This window comes from Terrapene carolina, unplaced genomic scaffold, assembly GCF_002925995.2.
Source record: "Terrapene carolina triunguis isolate 2854851 unplaced genomic scaffold, T_m_triunguis-2.0 Scaffold53, whole genome shotgun sequence".
Lineage (NCBI taxonomy): Eukaryota > Metazoa > Chordata > Testudines > Emydidae > Terrapene > Terrapene triunguis.
In genome coordinates, this window is record NW_020664404.1 from 14,479,655 (window position 1) to 14,489,577 (window position 9,923).

Consider the following 9,923-nt stretch of genomic DNA (forward strand, 5'->3'; position numbering starts at 1 on the left):
TTCAGAAAGCAACAAGTCTGACTTTGGGAGCATGTGTGTGTTTCAAAAACAAAATCTTCACTCCAGAATAAGTCCTTGGGGGGGGGAGGGGAGTGGGAAGCAGGTAGATATGTCCGTGCACAGAGTGCCTCTGCCTGGCAGCAAGTGACTCAAGGCATAGAGCATTTTAAGTTTTCAGAGCTGATGCTCTCTGGGAATTATAATGCAAATGCTTTTTGTTTTCATGTTCTAGTTATTCCTAAGAACCATTAGCTAACATTATTGCTGGGTGTTTTGCTACTGTTTGAGAATCTACTGTTACTGCATTGTCCTAAATTTATAGGAGGAGATAGTGTATTGCTTGTTTCATTAAGCTATGTAAGCACAATAAAATGAATGCTGAACCAATTAATGTAACCATCCCTACTCTATCCCTTAATGTTTAATATGTGAAGTGTAATAAACTTCATGGTTTTATTATAAATATAATTTATAGGAAAATTTGATTTGACAAAGTACTAGATAGTGGGTAAGATAGTTTCTTAACTCTAGTCACTGGCAAACTGCTGAAGAGTAGAGCTGTGCAGTATGTCGTATTTCCCATGCATAAACATTCCTCAGCAACGTCTGTTAAAATACCTTGGACATCTTCTGAGTAAAACTTCCTACAAATCAAGTTGGTGTCATATTTTCTATTGTCTCTTTCTCCCTTATTAGTGAACTCTCTAGCTAGCCTTGGCTTAAGTTAGCAGAGTCCCTCTGTTTTGAGAGCTATCATCCTTTCCCGTGGAAGGAATTAAGGGATTTACAAAAGAAGACAACTGTCCAGAACAGAGAGAGCATTCTGCTTTGTGATACTGTAGGTGCTAATACTGGATCTAAGCTTCCAGATGTAATTTCTCATACACTGATTTTTTTTCCTGGAGGCTTGTGTAATATTTTAACTGTACAAAATACTTGTTTTTCTAAGCTGTAACAGTGTGTTTGCCTTTTCAGACCTGTTGCAATAATTTTGAAGAAATATTAATGGATTAATAAATTTTTCTTAAATAAACTGTGTCATACTTTATGGTACTGACATGAATCAAATAATAACTCCCTAAGTAAAACTGATGGCTGCTCACCAAGATTCTAAAATATGTATACACTTACACAGCTATCCTACTAATCTAATGAATGTTACACATTGAGGGTGGGCTTTCTACCAGGGCTTTGGAGCTGTGCTCCGGCTCCGCTTCAGCTCCAGGCACAAACCTGCAGCTCCACTGTTCTGGAGCTGTTCCGCGCTCTGGCTCTGGGCTCCGCTCCAAAGCCCTGCTTTCTACTTTGTTAAAGAATCAGATTTTTGCTTGTGTAGAAACAAAATGTTAGCAGCAACACTAGTGATCACATCTAATGTTGAGCCCATGTAGGTTTCAGTCTAGAGGTTTCTGTGTCTGAGCGCACTGTAGTTCAGGCTGCACACATCAATATGTTATAGACTGTGTTTACAATTGGATGGTATTTACAAATGTGGGATGCAACTCCATACTTTTAGATAAGCAGCCAAAAGTTTGTGAAGTTTGTTCCCCAAAAGTGGGAACAGCAAGGGAGCTCAGTAAATGGAAAAATGGATCTGTATTATAAAATTGTCTGAATTAAAGAGAAATTGGATTTTTAACAGTCAAGAGGACATGAATAGGTTTCTCTCTGAATAATTTATAGTTTTTGGTTTGGTTAAGTAAAGGTTAAGGTTTACAGAAGATAGCTGAGCACCTCCTGTAAGGAATACAGTAATGATCAAGGAAGTAGGATGTGACCTCCTGTCCATGACCAACCTGGAGAGACCTGATCCTGGATGCAGCATTTCCTAGGGTGCTCAACTTGTGTATCCACTGACTGGTTCTGGAGTGTTCTGGCTCCCCTTCAGAGAATCATGAGTTTGTAGGTCAGGCTGTAAATAAATTAATAGATTGCAAGACCAAAGTGGACCCTTGTGGTCATCTAGTCTGACCTCCTGTATAACACAGGTCAGAAAACTTCCCCATCATAATTCCTAGAGAAGATCTATGGATAGATAGTATTCTCAATTATGATTTAAAAATTGTCAGTGATGGAGAATCCCTTGGTCAATTGTTCCAATGGTTATTTACTCTCTCGAAATTTTACATCTTATTTCCGGTTTGAATTTGTCTTCAACTTCCAGTCACTGGATGGTGTTAACCTTACCCTGCCAGATTGAAAAGCCCATTATTAAATAATTGTTCTCCATGTAGATACTTAAAGTGTAATCTAGTAACCCCCTAACCTTTCTTTGTTAAGCTCAATAAACTCAAAGAGCTCAATCTATCACTACAAGGCATGTTTTCTAATCTTTAATCAGTTTTGTGGTTCTTCTCTGAACCATCTCCAGTTTATCAACACCCTTCTTGAATTGTGGACTCTAGAACTGGACACAGTATTCCAGCAGTGGTTGCACCAGTGCCAAATAGAGAGAAAAATAACCTCTCTATTCTTTTTTGAGATTCCCCTGTTTATGCATCCCAGGATAGCATTAGCTCTTTTGCTCACAGCGCCACACTGGCAGCTCATATTCAGCTGATTATCCACCATGACTCCCAAATATTTTTCAGAGTCCCTGCTTCCCTAGATATAGTGGGCCATCCTGTAAGTATGGTCTACGTTCTTTGTGCCTAGATGGATACATTTACATTTAGCCATATTAAAATGTATATTTTCCCAGCCAATCAAACTTGCTCTGAATCAATGACCTGTCCTCTATTATTTACCACTCCCTCAATTTGTGTCATCTGCAGATTTTATCAGTGATTTTATGTTTTCTTCCAGGCCATTCGTAAAAATGTTAAATAGTGTAGGCCCAAAAACTGCAGGACTGTACTGGAAACATACCCCCTCAATGACTATTCCCCATTTACAATAACATTTTGAGACCTATCAGTTAGCCATCTTTTAATCCATTTAATGTGTGCAATGTTAATTTGATACCATTCTAGTTTAATCACAATGTCATGTGGTACCAAACCACCCCAATTCAGTATCTTTTCCCCCTCTATCTTTCTCTTCCTGATTTACGAGATGCTTCTCCATGCTAGTCAATGTGAAGGAAAACATACCCAAAGTCTTGATGGTCTGTGAGGCCCTCCTTATTGGCTGATGATCCCAGGAGAGTGACTGGATACTGTATCTCAGCCAGAGGAGTCTTGGCCTCTGTACTGACTGTCCAGCTCCATTTGGAATGATCCATGAGTGGATTCATCGGTGTTGAGTTCTGCAGTCAATGCCTGGCACCCCTGGAGCTGGGACTTCTGCAGGCAGAGTGGTGTTCCAGCGAGGCTAGCCCTTTCAGGGTGTCTGCTAAGGCTGTAATTTAAAGTAATGAACAGTGCTCTGCACATTTATTGCACCATGTAGCTACCCCTATTTCTCATTGATTGCATCAATAAATCCTCCCCCTTTGATCACAAATTAAAATATTTTTCAATACATTCTTAGATCCCGTTTCACTCTTAAATTACCTTGTTGTGTTTAACCGTTTCATAGAACCTTGCTTTAAAAAAAATTTCCCCTTCTTACAGTTCTCTGGGGCCTAATAAAACTGGGACTGATGCTTTGTGCTGAGTTGAAGCTTACACTAGTTGGTCGTATTACTCTACAGAGCTGTGTATAACTGAAGGAAAATTGTGGAAGTTAGTCTGAACTGAGGCCTGTACTAGCCTAGGGCTACCATATGCCCGGATTTCCCCGGACATGTCCGGCTTTTCGGTCTATAAATAGCCGTCCGGGGGGGATTTTTAAAAATCTAAAAATGTCCGGGATTTCCCCCCGGTCGGCTATTTATAGACAGAAAAGCGGCGACCAAGCGCCACTGGGCACCCAAAGCCCCTTCCCGGCTCCCCCCATCCCCTGCAGCCTTACCACGCTGTCCGGCCCCGCAGCTGTCTTTCTCCTCCTCCACTCCCCTGAACGCTCCGCCCCCCTGCTCCTCCCCCTCCCCTGCTTCCCGCGAATCAGATCTTCGCGGGAAGTCTGAAAAGAAGCAGGGGCAAGCGGGAGGCAGCAGCAGGTAAGCTGGGGTGGGGGGGCGCGGCCCCGGCCCGGGCCGAGCGGCGCCCAGCGGCTCCGGCCCCGGCCCCAGCGGCTCCGGACCCGGCCCCAGCGGCTCCGGCCCCGGTTCCGGCCCCAGCAGCGCCAGCCCAGCCCCGGCCGAGCACCCCCGGGCCAGCCCGGCTGTCAGGGGAGCAGGGGTGTGGAGAGGGGTCGGGACAGTCAGGGACAGGGAGCAGGGGGGTTAGATAGGTCAGGGGTTCTGGGGGGGCTGTCAGGGGGGCAGGGGTGTGGAGAGGGGTTGGGACAGTCAGAGACAGGGAGCAGGGGGGGTTAGATGGGTCTGGGGTTCTGGGGGGGCTGTCAGGGGGGCAGGGGTGTGGAGAGGGGTCGAGGCAGGCAGGTAGCAGAGGGGGTTGGATGGGTCAGGAGTTCTGGGGGTCCTGTCAGGGGGCGGGGAGCAGTTGGATAGGGCATGGGAGTCCCCGGGGGTCTGTCTGGGAGCGGTGGTGTGAATATGGGGTGGGGGTGTGGATAAGGGTCGGGGCAGTCAGGGGACAGGTAGGGTCGTAGTGGGGCAGTGAGGGTGGGGGGTTCTCAGGAAGGGGCAGTCAGGGGACAAGAAGCAGGGCGGCTTAGATAGGGGGTGTGGTCCTAGGGGGCAGTTAGTGGCAGGGGTCCCAGGAGGGGGCAGTCAGGGGACAAGGAGCGGGGGGGGTTGGGGGTTCTGGGGGGGCAATCAAGGGGTGGGAAGTGGGAAGGAGTGGATGGGGGCGGGGCAGGGGCTGGGCTAGAGCGGGGCTCCTCCCCCCAGTGTCCTCTTTTTTGCTTGTGGAAATATGGTAACCCTAACTAGCCCCCTAGTTCAGTCAGAGGGAGAGAGTGTGTGTGTATGTGTGTGTGTATGTATGTCAGTCACCCACCACAAAGGGGCTGGGCCCCACACCCTCTCACAATACTCGTGACCCTGTGTGTGGGTGCAGTGCCTAGCATGATGAGGTCCAGTTTCCCCACTGAGGCCCCGGACTGCTAAGGGGTCGCCAGGACACAGCGCCATTATGTTCACACTGGGGGGAGGAGGCGGCTATAGGCTGCACCCCAGGAGGGGGCGCGAATGCTCCTGGGGTTGTGGTGGGGGAAATGGGGGGTGCCTCTGGCAGGGGCCTGCACAACCCAATCAGGACTAAGGTCCGTCCGTCCATCCAGGAATTGCTCCATCCTTTTCTCTATCCCTCATGGAGCCGCCCCCAGTGTCTGAGGCACTGACCATCCCTCACTCATCCCTGCCTGGGCCGGTCCCTGGATCCGTCTGTCCGCCCGTGCCTGTGTCCGTCCGTCCGAAGGGAAGGGCTGCCCCGCCCTGCGCGTGGATCCGGGGGGCGGGGGGGAGGCGAGGCTCGGGGCCCCGTGGGCTCTGGCTGGGCGTCGCGGCCCCTTTAAGCCGCCGCGGGGGAGAGGGAGGGGAAGCGCCGGCCGCCGGGCAGAGCGCGCTGACGTCACCGCACGCCCGCGGTTGGCGGGAGATCCGGGCCGGGATGGCGGAGGGGCCGGAGGTGCGCGAACTGGACTCGGACGGGAGCAGCGAGGAGCTGGTGCTGACCCCCGCCCAGCTCCTCCGCAGCCTGGAGCAGGTGGGCGGGGCCGGACGCCTGGGTCCCCGGGTAGCCCGGACTCCTGGGTTCTCTCCCTGGCTCTGGGAGTGGAAGGGGGGGCTGGTGGTTACAGCTGGGAGCCAGGACTCCTGGGTTCTCTGCCCAGCTCTGGGCGGGTAGTGGGGGCTAGTGGGTCAGAGCATGGGGGGCTGGGAGCCAGGACTCCTGGGTTCTCTCCCTGGCTCTGGGTGGGGAGCGGGGGCTGGTGGTTAGAACAAGGGGGGCTGGGAGCCAGGACTCCTGGGTTCTCTCCCCGGCTCTGGGAGGGGAGTGGGGGCTGGTGGGTTAGAGCAGGGGGGGGGCTGAGAGCCAGGACTCCTGGGTTCTCTCCCCGGCTCTGGGCAGGGAGTGGGGGCTGGTGGGTCAGAGCAGCGGAGGATGGGAGCCAGGACTCCTGGGTTTGATTCTAGGAGGGGAGCGGGCCCTGGTGGGTCAGATCGGGGGGCTTGGTGTTAGGCCGGTTTATGGCTCACTGTCCTACTATGCTGTCAGGCCTGGCTGAATGAGAAGTTTGCCCCAGAGCTGCTGGAGAGCAAGTCTGAAATCGTGGAATGTGTCATGGAGCAGCTGGACCACATGGTGCGTGTTTGGGGACACTGGTGGGGTCAGGGATTGGGAATGGCTGGGCAGGTTCATACTGTCATTGCTAAACTCCATGCCCAAGCTCCAGCCAGTGCTCCTATCCATCCTCCTCTCCAGTGTCCCCCACAGGGGGTGGATGTAGTTCTGAGCATCTTTGTGATTAACTTGCATGCTCTGCCCAAGCAGTGATGGTTCATGCTTATGTGCTGAGAGCAGCAAGAGCCCCCATGCTCCTGGCATGTTGCTGTTAGTCACAGAGTTTAATATTGGCATCAGCTGTTGTTGTTGCCCATCTGCTATTCCATAGGGCCTTCAGCATGATTGCTGTTCATCCTGGCCTGCAGCTTGTTCGCCAGTGTGGGCTGGTGATGGGGGCAGTGCTGCTAGCCAGTTCCTGGTTCTTTATGCAGTTGTTTGCTACAGAGGTGGTGTAAATCTCCTGCGCCAGACAGCCTCGCAGTTGCCTGGATGACAGAATCAACCATCTGCAGTCTTGACCATTACCTGCCCAAATCATATATGCTGCAAAATCTGGCACCTGACTCTTGGATTCCCTTCTCTAAGGAGCTGTCCCACATGTTGGTTCCCACGTGGCAGGGAGGAGCGGTAACCTGCATTCCTGGTACAGGTGCTCTGTCTGCGGCCATTGGCCTCTCTGTGTCTTTAGCTGTTGAGTGTTTGAACAGTCTGATATTCCCTCTATGTGCCCCTTCTGCAGGAGTCAAATCTGAAACGAGCCAAGCACGGAGACCTGAAGGTCAGCATCCACCGCATGGAGATTGAGAGGATCCGCTATGTCCTCAGCAGCTACTTGCGCTGCAGGCTTGTGAAGGTAACATTCTGCTGTGCTGTGCCATGGGAACGTGACTCTCAGGAGAGTGGCTGGAGGCACAGCGTTCTGGCCACACCAAAAGCATATTGCTTTGGCCCAGGGCTCTGAGTTACGGTCCCTTGACATGTTTGGTTAGAGTAACCAAGGTTCACCTGGGGAATCCAGTCCTCATTGGTCTCAAGCGCAGCATCTTGTTCTGGGTATCACAATGACTTGGGGGCGGGGGAGGGGTGTCAGTGCTGTGGTGAGCATGTTTATTACCCTATGGAGGGTCAGCAAAGTGCAATCTTCCTCCTGGATACTCCATTGCCATCCCGCCTCTCAGGCGCAGACAGCCCTGCGCGGGTCAGGAACTAATCCCAGAGCAGATGCGCCACCTCTGCACCTCACCAATCTGCAGTGACAGATTCTCTCTGGCTATAGAAGTCTGAATTCAGAGAGGGAGAATGCTGGGAGCTGCCTCTGACAGAGCTCTCTGTTTCGATCCCCGCTGACACTTCTTTGGGGTTTTTCTTCCCCTGGCAGATCGAGAAGTTTTTCCCTCATATCCTGGAGAAGGAGAAGTCCCGAGCGGAAGGAGAGCCTTCCGTCCTCTCTCCAGAGGAGTTTGCCTTTGCTAAAGAGTGAGTAGGTGTGGAAGGAGGCTGGGCAGTGGGGTGAGCCAGGTCTACTCTGCAGGCTAGATCCAGGCCTGGAGAACTGGGGTTGTATGCACTCCGGCTCTCCCTTTGAGCCTATGCTTCACATGTGTAGATCCTCCCTTGGCAAACTTGGCCATGGCAGCTTGGTTGGAAAACCTTGTCCCCTAGTGACCAGCTAACAAGTCCCTCACTCTCTGTTGGGCCTGCAGTGAAGCTAAAGGCTTGGCCCTGAGTGCTCCTGACAGTCTGGGAAGGGGTTGAAAAAAGATCCCTGCTCAGCCTCCATCAGTCTTGGTGTCTGGCCACTTGCCTCCTTCCATGTGCATTTCAGATTCATGACAGGAGCCTCTTCCTGCTGCACAGCTTCCTCACCCGTCTCCATGCGGCCCTCTGCTGGCAGTTTGTGGCAGGCCATTGGCCCAGGAGGTCTCACTTCAGCCACCCACTAAACTATGCCAGAAAAGTTCCCTCTGCTGCCCGAGTCCTGCCTGTGGGAAGAGCCCTCACTGCCTTTTGTGTCACCTTCCCATGGAGATAGGCTGTGCCCTTGGGCACTGAAGGATTTGTGTGCGCTGTTCTGCTGGAGCAGAGAAGCCTTAATTTCAGCTTCTGCTCCTCCAGACCAAGACGCTGCTGCTGTGTTCCTGTCGTGCTCGTGGGTTCAGCATGTCTTGCTGGCACCTGGAGTCAGTTCTGGCCCAGCAGCTTTTGCGGTGATCTGACTGACAATAAGGGCTGTTTGTTTCAGGTACATGGCGAACACAGAAACCTACTTGAAAAACGTGGCCCTGAAACACATGCCTCCCAATCTGCAGAAAGTGGATCTCCTGAGACTGGGTAAGGGAAGCCCGCCTGCAGCACAGGCAATAGAATTCTAGCAGAGGCTCCCTGGGGACACATCCTGGATGAGCCCTGGAGTCACCTGAAGTCCTAGAGAGCAAGCAGTGTAAGCGCTAGAGCTCCAGCGAGTGCTTGGAAGAAGCAGGTGTCCGAGCACGGCCCTCTCCACACTGCTGGCCCTTTAGGTGGTCTGGATATGTTCACACGGCCCTCTCCTAGAATTGCCCTCTGGGGAGAGACAAGGGAGTCACCAGACTATTCACACTGGTCTCTGTGTTCTGACTTTCCTGCCGTCTCAAGTATGTGTTGGCTGGTGCATTCAGGGTTGGGCAGTCGCCTGTGATGCCCCCATTGCTGGTGCTATTGACCAGCATTGCACTGTGTCCTCATGAGCATCCCAGCTCCTTGTGAAGGTCCTGGAGAGGAGCAGAGACTGTTCACAGGAGTGGCTTGTGCAGCACAAAGTGCCCTGTGCTCAATCACTTGAGCCAGGGGTCAGGGCTCTGAGTGTGTCACTTTCCTTGCAGTTCCCAAACCCAACCTGGACTCCTTTGTATTTCTGAGGGTGCAGGAGAGGCAGGAAAACATATTGGTGGAGCCAGAGACCGATGAGCAGAGGTAAGTGGCCTATTGCTTTTCTGTGCACTGATACGTGCATGCCTTAGAAATGCCATCCTGACTGTACTCTGCTCAGCTTCCCGCCGCGGAGAGTGCAGGGGGTGTGTCTCTGAGTTGCCTGTCCAGCGGTGGGTGGGTGGGCTGGATGGAGCAGCACTCCTCCTTGCCTAATCTGGTCACGTTGCCACTGCAACCCTGAAAAGCAAGCAGGAGCCCCAGGAGAATGCAGCACCTGTCTCCTCTCGGCCTAAGCTTGCTGCTGCCCTTCCATCTGAACCTGTCTCTCTTTCCCCTTCAGGGAATATGTGATTGACCTGGAGGAGGGCTCACAGCATCTGATCAGATACAAAACCATTGCCCCCCTGGTGGCCTCGGGAGCAGTTCAGCTAATTTAAGACACCACAAGACTTAAAGGGGCCAGGCAGGAGGCCCTGCAGTCTGGGGGGGCGAGTGCTGTGCACAGGACCACCTGAGAGCATCGCTGTGCCAGTCAGCGCATGGACGCACAACAGTTGTGGACAGTTGTAAATACCCATCCTGCCCCCAGCCCAGCCCGGGGACCCAGCAGCTCAGTTTTTCTGTAGCCTGAGGACAGGAAGACAAACAGCCGGAGAAAGGTGCCATCAGCAAGTGCTCCAGTCTGGGGAATGGGGACACTACCGCCGAAAGAAAGCTGAGCCAGATCTTCCACCCAGCTGCGGCCTCTACAAAGCTGCTGCTTTGTTGTGGAGACAG

General features: G+C 52.2%; 1 protein-coding gene across 2 annotated transcripts; it reads left to right on the plus strand.

Annotated features, from left to right (window-relative positions):
• Positions 1–5,547: 5,547 nt before the first annotated feature.
• On the plus strand, positions 5,548–9,590 carry GINS4 (GINS complex subunit 4). Of its 2 annotated transcripts, XM_026658365.2 has the most exons (7): positions 5,548–5,654; positions 6,168–6,254; positions 6,976–7,089; positions 7,615–7,712; positions 8,479–8,567; positions 9,098–9,188; positions 9,487–9,590. In XM_026658365.2, the coding sequence occupies exons 1-7, from the start codon at positions 5,559–5,561 to the stop codon at positions 9,581–9,583; spliced, it is 672 nt and encodes a 223-aa protein (XP_026514150.1). In that variant the 5' UTR covers positions 5,548–5,558; the 3' UTR covers positions 9,584–9,590. The 2 variants fall into 2 exon arrangements, with proteins under 2 accessions (XP_026514150.1, XP_026514157.1); XM_026658372.2 differs by lacking the exon at positions 6,168–6,254.
• Positions 9,591–9,923: the final 333 nt, after the last annotated feature.

What these genes read in the sequence shown, in the direction of transcription:
- GINS4 (XM_026658365.2), top strand. Translation starts at nt 5,559, where the DNA reads ATGGCGGAGGGGCCGGAGGTGCGCGAACTGGACTCGGACGGGAGCAGC. An exon ending in AGTGGATCTCCTGAGACTGG is followed by an intron (nt 8,568 to 9,097) that starts GTAAGGGAAGCC and finishes CTTTCCTTGCAG; the next exon opens with TTCCCAAACCCAACCTGGAC. An exon ending in CCAGAGACCGATGAGCAGAG is followed by an intron (nt 9,189 to 9,486) that starts GTAAGTGGCCTA and finishes TTTCCCCTTCAG; the next exon opens with GGAATATGTGATTGACCTGG.